Source organism: Glycine soja, chromosome 18 (genome assembly GCF_004193775.1).
Source record: "Glycine soja cultivar W05 chromosome 18, ASM419377v2, whole genome shotgun sequence".
NCBI classification, from domain to species: Eukaryota; Viridiplantae; Streptophyta; class Magnoliopsida; order Fabales; family Fabaceae; genus Glycine; species Glycine soja.
This window is the reverse complement of record NC_041019.1, coordinates 4,358,286-4,377,551: the sequence shown is the minus strand read 5'-3', so window position 1 is coordinate 4,377,551 and position 19,266 is coordinate 4,358,286. Positions and strand designations below refer to the sequence as shown.

Here is a 19,266-nt window from a genome sequence, read left to right as displayed (position 1 = left end):
AATACAATTTTTTGGTGGCAAATGATTAGTGATACATATTTTACAATAAAGTAGTATTAGTTGCAAAAATCAAAATTTTTAAATTTTGTTGCTAGCTAATTTGTAAATTTTTAGTTGTGAGAACTTGTCCCAAGCTATTTTTTTAAAACTAAATCTAAAACATATATTTTGTTGGTAAAGTTTAGTTTTAGTTGTTAAGGTGAGAAGCACTTTACTTGAAATGCTTAAGTTTAAACAAATAATCATTTATTAGCAATTCATGCATTTTACTGTTATACCCTTCTAAACCTGACCTGTGACGTGAGAATTCTTGACTTTCAACACAAAAATAAACAAAACGTCTTGCATTTAATATCATTTATTTATTTATTTATTGAAATTATTTAAAATTAATATATAAAGTTTGTCGTATTGAGAATTTTTTAGAAATAAACTGTAGAAGTCTTTTACAATGTTAAATGGAGAATTTATTCATTGACCAGCTGTCAAATTTACGTTACAAACTATCAATGAACCTGCCACCGACAATGATACTAGCATCTGTAAATTTAATCTTATAAAAACCACTCTTGTTAATCTCAAGACTCACATGTTATTAGTCAAATGTGAAGTTCTTGCATGTTGGGCAAAAACAGAGATTTGTGATCCTTGGAAAATTCCGAGCTTTCAAAAGAAGAGGTTTCTTCTTCTTACTTTGTGTGATTAGTAGCTTTGGTTGATTTCTTACCTTTTACCTTTCCCTTGTGTCTTGGAGAATAATGTTATGTTTTTTTATGAAGTACTGACGATGCTTTCTTGTTCAACTTTTTACCCAGGTTGACGCGGTCTATCTATATGGGTATGTGTCTTCAACATCATTTGGGCAATTTTTCACTAAAAATTCTCTTTGAATGAATACTATATATATTTTTTGGTTGCTCAATTTTTTTTATTACCATTTACCCTAGCCATTTTTTTAATTCTCCTACCAAACTTTTTGTTCTTTTCCTTTCCTTTTCATTTTGCCTCCTTACATGACTTTCATGCTTGATTTGACTTGTTGATGGCATCAAATTTCCTTCAAACATCATTCCCCTCATAAAAGAATTTTCTTTGTATACATGTATCCTTGATGATTATGTTTAATTGACTTCTCACTTTGCCTTATTTCAAGATTTTCATACATGATCTAATTTGGATTAACATTAATCCATTCAAACCTTAACCATCCCCCAATTTATATGTCTTTCCATTTGTATCCTTTAATAGGGATGATGACAAATCTGAGTTAACTTGGTGACCCAATCTATCCGAACCAAACAACAGGGGAAAACCCAAATCGGTTTGGACCATTGGCTCAACTTATATTTTAAAATTGTAAATCTAATAATATCAATTCAATTATCAGATCTAGGTACGGAGACCCAAACCAACATAAGCCTATACCATTTTAGAAAAAATATACTTTTTTATGTTGTATGATTTTATAATATATAATTTTTTGTTTAATTCTATATAATTTTTTTCTGATTAATATTAATTTGGTTAAATCTAAATATTTTTTAAACCCGAGCAACCTAACCCATGTCCACCCTTATTTCTTGACGATTATATAATTGAAATGTTATGATTATCATTTTATAGATTGATCACATAGTATATAGGTTAAAGTTCTTTATTTATTTTCCAATTTTATTTTAATCCAACAAGTTTCTCATATTTATAGAGAGACAAACAAAATTTCTAACTCCTTATCTAATCTAGCTCAAGGAATGCTATAGGCATGTCTAGACCCAAGCTTGTTAATCCTTGATTATTTGTTCTTGGGCCTTTAGACCCTTTTCACTAAAAAAAGAAAAAGATATTCTTGTAACACGTGTTGCATAAATATCATCAGTGTGTGTAGCACAATTGACAATAGAACACATTTGTTGTCATATTTTTTTTATAAGTATTTGTTGTCATTTACATCTTATTGATGCACTATTCTACAAAACAGTACATTACATGGTTTTAAAAAATATTTTGTTTAAATATATTTTTATCCTTGATAATTTGACTAATTTTACTTTAAATTTCTATAATTTTTTATTTATTTTATCCCTGATAATTTGACTAATTTTACTTTAATTTTTCTATTTAATTGGTGATTTTATTGAAATGAATAATGATATATAGACACCTACACATGATAACCTATTAACACTTTTTTTAACACTTACTATTTCCTCTACCCCTCTTCATATCACATCTTATTATCTATCATACATCTCTCTCTAAATAACATAGGGTGTAAATGCATCATTTTACTTTCGAAATAATATTTTTAGTCCGTATTACATATTATATATAGTCTTACTCATGTAAGTAATGACATGACAAATAAAATTATTGAAGCATTACATCACATAATTATACCTTATTATTTCTTAAGAGAACTAAATTAATGATAGACTAAATACACACATTTCAATGAAATCAAAGATCAAATACTTTTTTATATCAAATTTGACTAAATTTGAAGAAAGAAATAACATATTTAAGCAAATGACTTAAATAGAACTTATTATATAGAGCTTAGTTTCTTAAATGCATGTTTTGATACATACAGGGGATAAAGGAAAACATACAAGATTTCAAGATGAAATAGAAGGTATAGATAGAAGAAAAAGTAGTAGAATTATTGCCATGGAGGAGAAGAAGAAGAAGCAAGAAAGAGAGAGAAAACTTGCAATGGAAATGAAAAAGAAAAACAACTCAGTCAACCCTGAGATGAAAGATAAAGGTAAAGGCAAGGCGACAATAGAGGTAGGAGATGACTTGAGTTATTTTAATAAAGATGATAAGGGGCGCAAGAACAAAGAAGTGTATCAATTGATCTCTTCAATTAAGGTGTGTCTCCATAACTTTTTTAATTTGAGGTTTTTTTTTTCATTTAATAGAGCAAAAATATTATAAATGTCACTTCTTGAATGCAAATGTATATTTACTTTCTTTTCTTTTGTTGATTATTTCATTGATTTTATAGCATTTATGATTTGTGAATTTTACAATGTGAACTAATTGCTGGAAACAATATTGTAATTTGTGGTAGTTTATTAATGTCAAAATTTTAGTTATGTGAATTGGTCTAGATAAAGTGATAACATTTTTTGGTTAATATAGTTATTTTTTTGAAAACTAACCTCTCTTTATAATTTTATTCACAATTTAGTGTACATAGATAGTCAATGGACTTATTTTGGTGGATTTAAAAACATTCTTGTTAAAAAACTATTTTTTCACACTTAAATCATTTTTATATATGAAAGAATTTACAAATTTGAGATATAACACTTGTTTTTTTTTTTTAATTAAGTACATGATAGGTAGGCAACCTATTTTAGATAATATAACTATTCCGTGGAAGACAACTATATCTTAGCAACTTTGATGAGGTTTACTGGAGCTTATAAGATATATCATAAATACAAATATAAAAGAGTGTGGAATTCTTCAAAATAAAATAGGTGTGCCTATGTTTTTGTTGTTGTTTTTTTTACACAGAGAATCTATCTATTGTTAAAAGAAGAGAAAATGTATTATCAAGAGAAGCTTATTAAACTTTTATTTCTTAGCACTGTACATAGAATAAAGTTAAATACAAAATTCAAATACTACTGTTAAAAAAACCAAATTATTTTTTAAACTAAAGATATCAAGCATATTGTCAGCGACTTCAATGATCAAGTAAATCTTGTGAGAATAATGGATTATCTAAAGAAACCTGGATCATGCCTTGAAGTATTGATTCATTTCTTACTTGTTTCTTTTTATCCATCTCCATCATCCACTTTTTTCCTTAGAAATATTAATTTAGTAAAATTCGATCTCAACTTTTCTTTTAGTAAATTTGTTGGAATACCAAGCTTAAGATTGCTTTAGTGAAAAAATGATATTTCACTTGCATGGTTGCACCCTTCCTCATGACAAGCTCGAAGTCCTCCATTTGATAAAACCACATGTTTTTCATTTCCTTTGTGTATTCACTTTTTCTATCACTTCAAAGTTAATACAGGAATCTGGAAGGGACACTCACAATGCAAGTGCTTTAGAAACAAATGGTATACTCTAAACTATCTTCGATAAGCACAAGTGGTTTTTGCAGTTGTACTTGTCAATCCTTAGTCATTACATCTGATTTTTCATTAGTATAGTGACATAATAACAATTGTTGAACTTTTCATTTGCAGGCTCATATTTGAATGGTATGCCATTGAAGAAAATTCTTAACAATATCATTGATTTCCTACAGAGGTGAAAATCATATTAATTTATGATTATTTTTAATTGCCTATAAATGGATGGAATATATAATATTTCATTGGAATTTATGCATGTATAACTAATTATGATACTTTTTAAATGTGCAGGAAAGATACATATGAGTTATTTGCTGAACCAGCCAATCTTGATGTGGTTCGTTTACCTTTACTTTGAAGATTTAATTAATTACTTCTTGTTTGTTAGATCTTTAAACTTTTTTAGTTATATTCAATATCTACTCTGAAAGGTGGATAATTATCATGACATCGTAAAGCAACCAATGGATTTTGGTACCATGAGGGCCAAATTACATGAGGGCATGTATACAAACATCGATCACTTCAAGGTTTGAAAATCATCATACTTAACTTAACTATGTTATTTTAAGAGTTATTATTATCATACATTCATTTTATCATTTTGATTCATTTCTCTCTCATTTCTTTTATCTCTTTCCATATTTCTTATCACACCTATGATTTTCTCTTTATATCTTTATTTTTTTATCTCACTTTTTTTCACTGGTACACTAAAAAAAAAGGGGTATTTATTTAGTGTTTTTCTTATTTTCACGGATAATGATATATGGCCTACAAATAAAAAATGGATAATGATATTTGAACATCTATATATCATAAACACTCATTTAACACTCTTTATTATGTTAACTAAATAATTACATTGGAGAAAAATAACACATTCTTCAAATTATTTTGAGAACAAGCATTTGTATTATTTTGGTTTTGTAACTCCGAATCTCACCACTTACACATTGTACTTGAATTGCCTAGCTACAACTAGTCTAGAATAATATGATTAAGGTAGCTATAGCTCCATGTCTCAAATGCTTTTTTTAAATATATTATTTATCTCACCTCTTTATTTATTACTTACTTGTTAAACACTTTCCCTCATCGTTCTATCTCAATGTTTTACAGCGTGATGTCTTCCTAATATGCTCCAACGCAATAAATGTCAATCCCCCAACCTCAAAATATCACCAAGTGGTATGAACATATAAAACAAAAAATATTTAAACCAAGTTTATTCATTTTATAAAAAGAAAAAAAAACCATGCTTATTCACTATGAAATTTTGAATAAGCTTTGTGGAAATTATTTTCTTTCAGGCTGAAGGTATTAGTAAATATGCCAAGCAGATTTTTGAGGCTTTAAGAGAAGAGCCTCAACATTCTGAATTGAAAGAATTTTCCCAAAACAAGAGGCGTCCAAGTAAAAAGTCAGAAGATGGGCAACGAAGAACCTCACCGAGGGTTTCTCCTAAACCTGCTGGTATGGAAACCTGTTCCTCACTTTATAACCTTTTTGTAGTCTTAACCATCTTAACCATTATGTTATACGTGCCTTCATCTTAGAAAAAAATATTGCTTGCCATCTTGTAGTGCTAATCCTCATTTTTTAATTCTGTCATGGCGATAAATAAAAGTTGTTTTTTTAGTTAGAATGAAAAGCTTTTCCTTTCACTACATTAAAAAAAATATGGATTGAAAATATTTAATGGAGGGAGGAATCAATTGTACCTTTTGTTGTGGTAACAAATGTGTAATATTCCAACAAATCAATGATTTTTTTTTGCTTCGGCAACACATCAATTATTTGTTATTCATGTGCACTTAGTATCAATGGTTAGCTTTTTCTTAACAATTAAAATTACTTACATAATTACATATTAATTAACGAAAAAATCGTGAATAAATAGTAAATCAAATTTGTTTTAAGTTTTAAGTTATTCTCGTCTTTTTTCTTCTTTTTTTTAATGAATAAGAACACCTAATTGTATTTTCCTATTAATGCAGGGAGAACAAATGCTACTGAAACAGAAAAGAGGCACATGTACTGGCCTCCAAATAAGCCATTGGTAGCAGAAGTGCTATGTGGTAACAAGCCAAACATTCAAGTAAGTTCTGTTTTTCTGCCAAACAATTATTCAAATTGGTGATACAAACAACCATAAAACTGATAATAAGTAGTACAACATGAGGTAACATTTGCACATAAACTTCCTTATCAGAGGATCTCACACACTGCATAAAAATTATTTGGTGATGGATACAGATTTCAAAGAGAAACATGATAGTCCATTCTTAATTCCTTATACAGCATCCACATAACTCTTCAACTAAATATTACTTCCATGTAGCAGTTCATTTCAATTCTTTATCACCTACCAAGAATCCCCATCTTAGATTTTGTTCTATAAAAATTATTATTGTTCACAATGCTTGTTGGTATTGCAGTTGAATGAAAATCAGCTTAACTACAAAGAAAGTCTACTAAGGTTCGTGGAGCATTTGGGACCAACAGCTAAAAGAGTTGCAGCGAAAAAACTAGAAGCACTTGAAGATCAACAACGTTTGAATGATGACACTACATTGCAGAACCTCCCCGAAAATGCTTCTGGGACTCAAATTATCCAGCAGCAAACTCCGCAGATACCAACACTGCCAGAACTTTTCAATGTTCAGACACTTGCTCTTGCCCAACCCATTTTTAATAGGCCACTCACAAATCCTGGTTTTGCAGCCTCGCTAAACAGAATTGTCAACACTCATGTTGGCAATGTTAACACCAATCTGTCTTCCAGCAATGCGTTTTCCATGGTGCATCCAACACACCTAATCTCGGGGCCTCAACCAAGGCCTGAAGGCGCTGTTAACCTCTCTGATCTGTCTCTTATGTCTCAGACAAGGCGAAGATCCTCAATGTATGACATGCCTGCCAATATCCTTACAGGGAATTCTCTTGTGCAGCAGCATCAGCCATGGCCTGCAGGTTCCATTTCTAGCCAGAATCCCCTATGGCCTCATTTGTCTCAATCAAATCAAAGAGAATCAATTCCAGGCAAGAACCTCTTAGGCTCAACTATTTGTTTTGCCTTCACTAGCTACAAAATTTTCTAATGAATCAAACACTTCATTGTATGGTTTTAGGCACCTCATATGATCATGCAGGGAACTTTCAAGTCATGTTTGATGCACAACATTTCAACAATAACATTTGCCCTATGCTGGCAAGTTATGACCAGGTTCTGCCACAAGCTCAAATGGGGCCTCATGGAGATGGACCAGTTCCTTTACAAGAACCAGATCCATCATCTTCTCTACAAATGGTCTTAGGAGGGGCAATAAATCATTATGGAGAACAAGGGCAGCCAGAAGAGGCTCTTCTACAGCTTCCTTGGGAGGGTGATCAGCTACCTAACTTGGATCTTGGCCTCTAAACAGAGTACATCTATGATACTGGTCTGTTAAAGCAAGGAAGAATCAAATCCTTTGAGTTTTTGTTATTTATATAGATACTATCTTTTGCACCTTAGAGTATGCTGATTTGGTTGGTTAGTTTGGAATAGCTTATGATGTTTTGAATTGGAAACCAGTACTGTTTGCTTTCAACAACTTACAACGTTTTCTCAGTTTGATTGGTCAATGAGATGGAACAAATTGGATTTTATTTGGATGAGATGCGCAAAAGAATTTTTTTCCCCTTGGTACAATACACTGTTTTAGATTTTCTTAGAATTAAAACTTAAAAATCAACATTAGAAGAGTTTATTTGTGCACAAAAACAATATTTTGAAAGTAAGTGAAAATAATTAATTTTATTCAATTGATAAATAAGGTTTTGAAATGTAAATAAAATATAATTCAAGTTCTACACGTGTGGCCTAGAACTGAACCATTTCTATAGGGTGGGGAGAAAGGGGTGTCAATTTGATGGCTATGCTAATACAGAAAAACAAAATGAAACAAGCTTTTAATAGACAGATTTATCAAGGGGATTTAGCTCGATTAGTTGAGAAAACAGAATACTAAATTGTTATAAATTTCCTTTTAATATTGTCTTAGATTCACACACGGATCAAAGAAAATAAACTGATTTCATTCTCACTGCTAGATGATAGCCAACACCTTAGGGGAAAAAGCAACAAAATAAATAGGGCCCAATTCATTCGTAATCTTTTAGCAAAAGGGCTTATAGGTCTTCTTCCATTTGGGCCTGGTAAAAGTTACCCCGTATTTCATGGATGCCCCACACCACCCACATTGAATGAAATTTAAAAGCTAACCTCCACTTTAATAAATATCATGCTGATTCTCTGCACAATATAAGCTCCCATGATAAAGTTGGTGACATGTTATTATAGGTAAATAATCTCCAAGGAAAACAGTATTAAAAGACTCAGTTGGCAAGTTGGTCCAAGCACATTCTTTATTGAGCATTTTGACTATCTTAACATGCACTTCTGTCATCAAAATGTCTCAAGTATCTCAATCACGCTCTCTTTGGGCCAGGCACTTTTTTGCTATTTTCTTTCCAATTTGTCCAATACCACTGACCCATTTTCTCAAGATTCTGGGCTTCCTTCGGCTGCAATGTAGCAACAAGGCCCACAAATATATATATATATATATATATATATATATATATATATATATATATATATATATAATTTCACACTGTTCTAGCTACTGTTATACTTAATAAGTTTACTAGTCTATAGTATGATTTAAAACCAAAAAACAAATTATACACCACTTCTATGTTTGGTTTAAGAAAAAAAAGTGTAAAAAAAAGTTTAAAATGTGCAATTATTTTATTAATTAGGTATTTGATAAAGAAAATAATGAAAAAAGGTTAAAATTTTCCTTTCTCTTGTTTTATTGTGTAGAAGGTGAAAAAAAATAAAAAAAAAATGTATATATTATAGCATAAGCATATCTAATAAAAAAAAAATTAGGAGTATTTCAATTTTTTTACAACACTAAAATGTTTTTCCTTTTTCCTCCCTCCCAAAGTAGAAGGATTGTTGTATGAGTGCCTCTCACATATTTTTTTCATTTTTCGTTGGTTCCAAAAGACGAAATAATTAAAATGATTGCCTTTTTTTTTCCTCCTTGAATATGTTATTATGTTTTCATTGGTTTCAAATAGAGTAAGTAAATGAAATTGTGTAATCTATTTATTTTTCACATATAAAGAAAGAAAACCACATTTTGAGCTATAAAATAAAATCATGATCAATTTTTTTTAATAAAAATTAGGGATATTTTAGTCTTTTTACAACACCAAAACTCCCAAAATGGAAGGATGGTTGTAAGTCTCATGTATATTTTTTTTTCATTCATTCTTTCTAGCTAGTGCCATTAGTTCCAAACGATAAAGTGATTAAAATTGATGTCTTTTTTTTCCTCAACCGTGAATCCTTCACTCCATTTGCATTGGTTTCAAACAAAGCATAAGCAAATTAAATCTTGTAATCTAATTATTTTTGACATATAAAGAAAGCAAACCGCATTGTTGGTTCTCTTTTTTTAGTATAAAATAATTATTTCAAATATAATTTCCCTAATTGTCCTTTGTTGACTAATTATTTGTGTATAATTCACTACAAGTTTTTAATTAGATTTATGAAACAAATAAGATAATCTTTCATCACTCTGAACTTCTATGTCTAAAAAATGTAACTAAAAGGAAAAAAGAAAGTACTATTCAAGATTATCGACTATAATAAAGTGTATTTCTCTTCATACATACATAATATATAAATAAAAATAATTTTATGAGGAGGTTTTTTTTATTCATAAGAATTAAAGACAAATATCAAAAGATTTATAACAATTTAAATCATGTTCAATCATCTTAGTTAGACCATCTTAATATGAAAAAACTTTATTGTCAATTGACAACAAAGTCAAGCCATGCATGTATGAGCAGCTTCCATTAATTAAATTCTAAATAGAATTCTTAAGCACTTTGGTTTCTTTTCCAATTCCTTTCTGCTCTTTAATCACACTTTTCATTCATTACAGCTTTTAAGTACACCAACATATGTATTCAAATGAACATTATTACCAACAAGCAGCCCCGTGGTTCGTGCTTAAAATCTGCTTGTTTTTATAGGTAATCAATTGACCATTCAAACTGTGAGATCATCTTTTATTCATATATTTATATTCATAGGCCAATTAACTTCAAAGGCCACAAGGGGAAAGCAAACTACATCACGCACCGGCGCACCAAAACTTGACATTATTTTTCACTACAAGCCATGTATTGCTCCAAATATAAGATTATGTCTACACTACTTTATGTGCAAATAATCTACATGATGATCGACATGAGTGCATTTGAAATTGAAACTTGGTTGTTGTTGGGGATTGGTAGGTAGAGATAAATGGCCGTGGCTACCTCTTTGTGAGACATGCCAACATGGTCTGGCTCTCGTGCCAGTGGCATCAAGCAATCCCCGTTAAGGAATTAACTTATAAATTCACATGAAAACAACAAAAATTAAAGACAACTTTTGCCTACAATTGTTTAGGTATTTTACGTGTTTTTTTTTTTAATTAGAATTAAAATTTCATTTCAATATGTAATAACCAATGAGCTGTATCAATTGGAGTTATAAGACTACTTTGATAGTTAAAAGGAAGAATGGAAAAAATAAAGAGATTATGGGATTTGAATTTCTTTCAACAACAAAACCCTAACAAACTAACCATTAATAACTAACATTTATTAATAAAAAAGTGTGAATCAACTATATATTATGTCATTTCTATGTTGTTCCTGTTTAATAATATAATAATCTTAAATTCAAATTATAAATATACAATTACATTAAAAAAAATTATTTATTTGTAATCACTCTTTTTTACTGTTTGAATTATTTTAAAAATCAACAAATTTTTCATATATTATGATATTTGATGTAAAACTGTAAACATTTGTCTAATGTACACAGAAGGACAGAGAGATATATGATATATACATATATATGCTGCCCTTAATTAAAAATAAAATGCATCGCAACGCACATGAACATGCCTTAGGATCACATGCTTGACTCGAGTGTGCATCAATAAGGAATCTCGAAAGAGGTATTTCAAATTAAATAGAGTGTGTTTGATTCATTAAAATTATGATATTTGATAAGATAAGAAAAATATGAGAGGATAAAAATTACGACAATTTTTTATTTCATATATCATTTGACGAATAGTGAATAATACAAATAATATCAAATTTATTAAAATATCTAATATTAATTATCTGAATATAATTGATATCAAATTTAATGAATTTATCTAAATAAATAATAGAGAGAGATTAAAATAAAAAGTTCACAGTACTTCCTTCTTATGTTTGGTAGTTATTATTTTTCAGTTTTTTAAGAATATATATATATATATATATATATATATATTAATATTTTATACGTGAGACAAAATATTATCTCATGATTTTCTGGGGAGCAAAAATTAAACATTATATCATGTCTTTGATTTGCTTGATTGGTATTTTTTATATCAAATTTGAAACACAAATATTTTTTCTATTTAGTATTAGAATTTTTAACTAATCAAACCGTATTCATAATTTTAAAAAAGAGAAAATGCATATAAACTTATAAACAAGATAATCTCGAAAGTACACGGATATTATGAAAGTTTAAAGAAAATTAAATTAATGTATGGCACAAAGGTTAGCTGCATATGCGCGATGTCCCTACTCTTTCTTGTTATATTCCATCTCTTTTCAAGAGAGAAAGTTTCTAGCCGTGAGTTTAGATCCTTAATTAGGAATTAATTAATGTATGGATTGAACTTTTATAATTACTTTGTCATGCTTTAATGCATATTTTATGATGTCAAAATCATCAACTTTTGGTCTTATATACTACTTTAGCAATGACTTTTTGCTATAAAAATATTACTTTAGTAATGCTCGGTCTTAAAAAAGAACTGAAGTTTACTTTATGGCATAAATTGGGGGAAATATTTGTACTTTTTCAAATCCAACACACACAAATACATAGTTAATAAATTTTGAGTGAATTTATTTAAATTTATTTATTTTTTAAAATATTTATTTTATTAAAATAAATATTTTCTTTTTTTAGTATATCTGCTTAAAATAAATTATTTTCTGCTTATTTGGAGAAATAATCTTATCTACTTTTAAAAAAAAATATTTATTTTAACTTTTTTAAGTTTAAATAAATCATTCCTATACCTTGAGATTATGAAATATGTAGTGATAGCTAGCTAACTGACTTCATTACATAAAAAATAAGTTGATGTAATTTAGTAAATCTCATACGTATTTATTAATATGCATTCACTTATGTTTAAAATGAGTATATTAATAAACTACACCTTAAATGTATTTTAGAATAATTATAATTTTAAATTGTTAATTTAATCCTTCTAAATCACAAATTAAATGTAAATTAACAAATTTACACACACATTCAAAAATAATCTTGTTTGAGACATTGAACGCCTCTCTAAATTAAGTTTTGAAATTTAATGCTGATGTCGTAAGAGACTAACTTTTTTCATGGATCCAACCTTGTTATATTAATACAAATAACTGTCAATGGATATGATAATAAAGCTCATGTGTCACAAAATAAAAGATATATAAAAAAGATAATAAATATAAAAGTTAAATCTTTTTTTATATAAAATAAAGACTCAGATTTATATTTAAAAATGTTTAAACAATCTAACCCTTTAGGCTTTTACTTTATTCACTACCAGAAAATTTGGATTTTAAGTCGGTTCTTATGCCCATGTCACGACGGTTTTTAACCGTCGTTAATGTCAACGTCGTAAAATGTATGAGCTATTTTACGACGGTTATGGAAACCGTCGTTGTAAGGTTTTAATACTATGACGGTTATCTATAACCGTCTTAGTATGCGTCAAATATTACAACGTTTCTTCTATAACCGTCTTAAAGTGAACAGATAATTTTGGATTATAAAGACGGTTACGATAACCGTCTTAGTAGGTGACAATCAAAATTTAAGACGGTTTTGAGGACCGTCTTTGTATTTTATCCCAATTTACGATGGTCTTTGTGACCGTCTTAGATGACATGTCAAGACTGCATACGAAGACGTTTTATAGGAAACGTCTTTGTATGTTAAGCCAATTTACGACGGTTATGAAAACCGTCTTTGTAGGTCTACATTATGTTGTCATTTTACGACGTTTTATAGGAAACGTCTTTGTATGTTAAGCCAATTTACGACGGTTATGAAAACCGTCTTTGTAGGTCTACATTATGTTGTCATTTTACGACGTTTTAGGGAACCGTCTTTGTATGTCTAATTTTTTTTTTTATTTACTTCGTTTTATTGATGCAATTTTTTTTACATTGATCTCTGGTACCTATAAATTATATCAGACCATGCAAATTAAATAATAACATCAAATGAAATCTGAACAATAGCATCAAATGACATAATTGTAGCCAACAATTGTAGCCATGCAAATTGAATACCCTTTTTTGAATTAATGATCCTCTAATGTATCCAACATACAAAGTTGTAGCCATAATTGTTCTAATTCTTTGATGAAACCACAGGAAAAATGTACTTGTACATAATACAAATCAAATTTAGCAACTGCTTTTCCTAAAAGATAAAAAGTAAGTTGTCCATTTTTGTCGAACTGATGTGATGGCCTCCACGTCTAACGATGAACCATCAGAGAAGCACTACAAAATTAACATTAGAAAAAATTATTAGTAACTTAACAAATATTAACCAAAGTTACAATTGTAACTCCATGCATTATGTTTACCTTGTGCCAGTCATCTTTCAAACCGGCAGTCACGATGCACCACATCCAGTGCATGACATAATATCCGCACTCAAACCCTCCACTTTGCACATTAGTCTACATATAACATTTTTAATGGTTACTTAACATTCAACACTTAATGTATGAGAAAAACGGTTCACTACAAACAAGTATTGATTACCTTGGGTTCAACCCACCGAGGTGCACCTTGATTAGACATGCCTTCAAAAGAACTGGTTATTGTCTTCATTGCACTAGTTTAAAAAAAATAGCATATATATGACAACCATTTATGTTGTATATGTAACAACAATTACCAACTAAAGGATGCCATGATTTGTATATTTGAATAGAACCTGTTAATTGCGCCTTTGATGTTAATATCAGGCTTCTTCCTCAGAGAACAAAACCAAACGACCGTGTTTTCCCTTGGGTGGAGAACAAATAGTTGCCAATGTGCCCTGAATTGGACAATTATAATAACAGAATTGTACAACAACAAAAAAAAAACTTAAATTCAAAGAACAATTGAACTTACTGATTCAAGTAAGCTCCTAAATACAACTGCCTTTGTGATTCCTTGACCCATGTTTCAATGTATTGTTGGCATTGTTGACGTCTTTCCTTAGCATTTTGTATAGATTGAGGCTCCAGCAAACCATATAGTGACTGATCAGCTTTGCTTCTACCGCACTCATTCATAAATCTATTTCGAAGACAAGTCATGATTATTTTAAATGTTTGAATGTAAAAATAATGGTTATCAGGTAATCAAACATAAAGGTTGTAGGAAAATGACTTACATGGTCCACAATTGTAGTATCGCTATGTTTAAACACTTGTCACCTGATATTATTTCTGCTAGATCTGCATGTGTGATGTAAAATTTTGCCCCAATCTCAGGAAGTCCAAATTGGTTCGCCTCCCACGGCACTTCCACTGGATTCTGGTACACATAAAACAATATCTTCATCAACTCTCCCAATGGATCGGATTCACCTGCAAGCTTTGCATCACTACTATGTTCAACTGGCTTCCGCACATTAAGGTCAGAATCCTAAGTCGTACAAGAAAATAAGTATTAAAATTAATCAACAACTTAACAAATATTACAAGTGTGTATTCAAATGACAATTTGGTAGGGGGATTATTATATTACTTACATAAGATAAAGGTTTCACTAGATGTCTGGGCCATCCAATGAATGAGTTCACTGATATATATTAAAATTTTCTTGAAATGACTCCAGAAACATAATCTCACACAATAAGGTATCAACTTATACACACAAGTTACAAAGCTTCTCTATTCCTCTGTTCATTCCCAACTTCCCCATGTCATCAAACGGCCACAAATTATCTAAAAAGAAATACTTGAGTTAGCCGTTAGCTGTAATCGAACGGCCAAGTCATCAAATTTTTATAGCCAACTATAATAACACCTAATGGGACTTTAATCGTTCAAGCTCAAATTTACTTCAACATCGTAGACCACAAATTGGAGTATGCAGTTACAATCAAGAAGTGTCAACAAAATGGAATCAATACCAGCAAACAAGAAATTATGCAGTATACCTACCTCTCTTCCGGAATATGTCAATCCTTCCAAACTGAAAACTATTAATGTTCACGAGATCAATCTTAAAATAACTTGTATCATAATTAACATTTTTTTATTCATAATTTTAATCTCTACTCTCTCCTCCTTTCCCCCTGTTTGTCCCTCTTTCTAAGTGTGACCTCTTATGTAAAAGAAGAACATTATAATAACAGCAACAGCAAAATATGCCACACAAGAGAGGGTATATATCTACACAAGCAAATACAGTTACTATGAAAATATCATACAATAACCAACAGTAAATTATGGTTCAAGACATTACACACCAAAAGAAAACTACATGATACTCTATCAAAACATTTAACAACCTTCCTTGTCCTTGATCAGTCTTTGTGACCAGCGTAATACAACCTAAAAACTTTTGGAAGATAAACAGGCAACAGAAATCCAAACAAATTGAAACACCAGAAGGCCATGTTAGCCACAGCAAGTACCCTCCCAACAAAGATCCTCCTATCAGACCCACTGTGCACTTCATTAACCTTGTTGATCTCACTCCTAAGCCAATCCACAATGGTGAAAATCCTCCTTGAGTTGTAAAAGACAGGCACAAAAGCTCTCATTGGAGTTGAGAACCTGCCAGAGAATGCCACACCTTCCATGAAGACTTGGCTGGACAAGAGAAAAACATGGGGTGCAGCTGCTTTGATCCCTTCTTTGTCACCCTCAAATATTCCCTCTAAAATATAAGCTATTGGGGCATAAAGTCCAATGATGGCCCCTACAAACACATAGAGGGCAAGGACCTTGTTTTTTGGGTTGAAAACTAAAGGTTCCTCCTTTGATGGGAGAAGAGATGGGAAAGCCATCTTTGATAAGAAGTACATGTAGATTATGGAGAAGAGCACAAAGGCGAAGTCTTCAGGGGCAACCATGCCACTGGCGGATAAGACAACAACCACAGCTAATCAGCACACAGCAAGGAAAAATACCATATTCAAACATTGCCACCTTCCCCATGATTTACGTTGAAGATATCCACATATCAAAAATAGGAGAATTTGAAAAACATACATTAACTATCAAATACCCCTGTTTTTATTCAATAAAGAACTCCTAGTCCTAGTCCAAGTAACCAAGAAGAGGAAATGAGCCAAACCAACACAAACTAGTAAATTCATTGCGGGTGAGTAAAAGAAGAGAATTATAATCACAATAATGAGGTAGCACCTAAGACTTTTACATATTTTTTTCAAAACTCACACCAAGATTGATGAAGGTGACCAGTTTAATTCCAAAGGGGTGCACCTCTCTACTCATATATAAACCAAAACCTCAAATCCACTTCATGCACCATGCTTTTACCTTCTGACATAAAAATAACAATTAGTGCTTTTTACTAAAATAAGAAAACAAACAAAATAGAATTGGATTAAACAGGCAAACCATGAATCTTCAACTATTAATTTCAAATTCTGCAGCATACATGAATCGAATTAGTACAAATACAATTTCATTTTCCTCATTTTGAATAGATAGCATGAAACTGTGAAGCAAGCAACTTCTCAAGCAATAGAAAAGATACCAGACCAAGAGCTTAGAGGTGACAATACAATCCACAGACTAGGTTTAAAATGAATTGAAGACCGAGACAAAACAAGTGATGCAGACCACACAAATCACCACCAACATAAACAAGTCAAACAATAGAATCCCTTCAGACCACACAAAAGCATACATCAAAAAACCCTGCTACAGCAGACAATCAAACAATAGAATCCCTTCATCCAATATATAAAAGAATTAGAAGAAAAAATGAAGCCTCCAAGGAAACATGCCACTTTTAAGGAAAGTTCAGCAAGTGTAATTCCTTTCCAAACAGACAAAACTTTCCACCATACTCAGTGAAGAAACACTTAACATTCCATCATAGCATGTTACAGGCTACGAGATTTGTAAACTTACCGGTACAATGACCTACGGCACACAGCAGATACACTTCTTCGAGATGGCAGACAGGTCACGGCAGGGGCGACCTCACTATGCGTACTGACGGCGCGATTGTAAGCTCCACTGCACAAAAATGTTGGCCAGAGAGTGACGTTTCGAGGGACCTTTAGGGAGTGGTGTTTGAGGGAGAGCAATTGAGGGAGGTTTGAGGGAGAGCGATTAAGGGAGACCGAGGTTTGAGGGAGAGCGAGGTTTGAGGCAATACAGTGAGGTTTGAGGGAGAGGGGTTAGGGCACAACAATGGTGGAACTACACAAGTGTTTGCTTCAGGAGTTTAATTCGAAAGTGTACGGGCCAGGGGAGGAACAAAGACGGGTTTACCGTATGACCGTCGTTGGCTTACAATAATACATCATTCTAAAACGGTTATTCGTAACCGCCTTAGAACGTGCGACTTAAAAAACAGAATTTCTCCCCCTAATTACAAAATTGCCACCGCGCCTTATACTAAGGCGGTTCTTCACAACCGTCGTAAATCGCGTGACTTAAAAAACTATTATTGTAGTAGTGATTATTTACTTATTTGACACTTTAATAAATTTATTTTGAGAAAGTATGTCCCTATTAATTAAAGATAACTCTTTCAATTGATATATAATTAATAATTTGAGATAATTAATTCATATCAGTTAATTTTATTAATGATTAATTTTCATGAAAAATCATATATTTTTAATATAATCTCTTTTCTTAATTATTTTTTTCATTAAATTTGAGACCTTACTTATACTTATGGTTGGATGGATCACAATAGATAAAATAGAGAGGGATAAATTATAAGAAAAAATTGTTTTCATTATTTTATTTGTAAAGTACGCATCAAACATTGCGCAAGCTACTATGGTCTAATATGATAATTTGTGCATGATACACAAATTTTTGTAGTCCTTGAATTCACTAAGGTGAATAATGTTGTCATGAACCTTTCCCTCATCGTAACATTTCTTCCACAATGTCTCCTTCTCCGGTATCTTCCATGATGTCTCCAACAACGACGCCTCTAATGACCTACATATCCATCTACATCATGACTCTGTTGCTATCACAGACACCTCCAACAACTATCATTTATGCCACTTTTGAAACCTTCATCGAAAACTTAAGCACAACCCAAAAGCGTAGAGACATACACCTTGAGGTTCAATGAGAGTTTCTCGGAGGGTTTAAAGCTGCACAAGGTGGCGTGATAAGCATGGGTTGCAAAGGAGAAGCTCTGGGGTAAATAGAGAACAAAAAAGTGAAGAGCTTCACAAAAATTAAAGTCAAATTCGATTGTCGGTCTTCAAGGTGGAGTTTTGAGACAAGGGGGTGATGGTCCTACCATGTGGGCTGACCCTTTGGTTGCACATGACGGTGGTGGGCCCACGCCGAGAGGGACCTAAAGATTGCAATGATGGTATCACAATTCATGATGAAGTTACAAGTTTTGAAGGTTGTGGGCAAGGAGGAGCCGCCAAGGATTTTGTATTTCAATTCGAGGTTGAGAGGGGATTGGAGTGGAAGGTCGTGAGTGGTATAATGTTTTCTCTTTCTTATCGTGATGGAGATATATAGATATGCGATGATAATGAAGTCATGACAAAGATGGATTTGCGACAACAAAGCTAGGTCAGTTGTTAGAGGCACAATTGTCGAAGACATCATGGAAGATATGAGGGAAGAAAACACTATAGAATAAATGTTCTATTGAGGGGAGGTTCATGATAACAGTATACACCTTGATAAATTCAAGAACTAAAAGAATTTGTGTACCATACACAAATTATCATACGGTAGCTTATGCCATCAACATAATT

At 31.3% G+C, this 19,266-nt stretch overlaps 3 protein-coding genes across 4 annotated transcripts; 1 reads left to right on the top strand and 2 right to left on the bottom strand.

Annotated features, from left to right (window-relative positions):
- Positions 1-572: 572 nt before the first annotated feature.
- On the top strand, positions 573-7,763 carry LOC114395946. Of its 2 annotated transcripts, none has more exons than XM_028357815.1 (12): positions 573-678; positions 816-838; positions 2,591-2,871; positions 4,037-4,082; positions 4,212-4,275; positions 4,392-4,437; positions 4,532-4,630; positions 5,223-5,291; positions 5,414-5,576; positions 6,101-6,201; positions 6,542-7,145; positions 7,235-7,763. In XM_028357815.1, exons 1-12 carry the CDS (start codon positions 590-592, stop codon positions 7,522-7,524), a joined length of 1,875 nt encoding a protein of 624 aa, XP_028213616.1. In that variant the 5' UTR covers positions 573-589; the 3' UTR covers positions 7,525-7,763. The 2 variants fall into 2 exon arrangements, with proteins under 2 accessions (XP_028213616.1, XP_028213615.1); XM_028357814.1 differs by having other exon boundaries at positions 4,028-4,082.
- Positions 7,764-13,715: 5,952 nt separating this feature from the next.
- On the bottom strand, positions 13,716-15,236 carry LOC114396261. The gene is made up of 8 exons (XM_028358161.1): positions 15,197-15,236; positions 15,064-15,113; positions 14,704-14,957; positions 14,439-14,606; positions 14,257-14,361; positions 14,082-14,154; positions 13,901-13,996; positions 13,716-13,814 (listed from the first exon to the last, which is right to left on the bottom strand). The coding sequence occupies exons 1-8, from the start codon at positions 15,234-15,236 to the stop codon at positions 13,716-13,718; spliced, it is 885 nt and encodes a 294-aa protein (XP_028213962.1).
- A 449-nt stretch (positions 15,237-15,685) lies between these two features.
- On the bottom strand, positions 15,686-16,444 carry LOC114395320. The gene has a single exon (XM_028357066.1). It carries the CDS (start codon positions 16,393-16,395, stop codon positions 15,844-15,846), a length of 552 nt encoding a protein of 183 aa, XP_028212867.1. The 5' UTR covers positions 16,396-16,444; the 3' UTR covers positions 15,686-15,843.
- Positions 16,445-19,266: the final 2,822 nt, after the last annotated feature.

Excerpts from the sequence above, each read along its gene's own strand:
- LOC114395946 (XM_028357814.1), top strand. The coding sequence starts at position 590 with ATGTTATTAGTCAAATGTGAAGTTCTTGCATGTTGGGCAAAAACAGAG. Across the intron at positions 4,083-4,211 it reads AAGTGCTTTAGAAACAAATG|GCTCATATTTGAATGGTATG; the intron begins GTATACTCTAAA and ends TTTCATTTGCAG. Across the intron at positions 5,292-5,413 it reads CCTCAAAATATCACCAAGTG|GCTGAAGGTATTAGTAAATA; the intron begins GTATGAACATAT and ends ATTTTCTTTCAG.
- LOC114396261 (XM_028358161.1), bottom strand. The coding sequence starts at position 15,236 with ATGGGGAAGTTGGGAATGAACAGAGGAATAGAGAAGCTTT. Across the intron at positions 14,958-15,063 it reads TAGTGAAACCTTTATCTTAT|GATTCTGACCTTAATGTGCG; the intron begins GTAAGTAATATA and ends TGTACGACTTAG. Across the intron at positions 14,362-14,438 it reads TTAGGAGCTTACTTGAATCA|GGCACATTGGCAACTATTTG; the intron begins GTAAGTTCAATT and ends TGTCCAATTCAG.
- LOC114395320 (XM_028357066.1), bottom strand. The coding sequence starts at position 16,395 with ATGGTTGCCCCTGAAGACTTCGCCTTTGTGCTCTTCTCCATAATCTAC.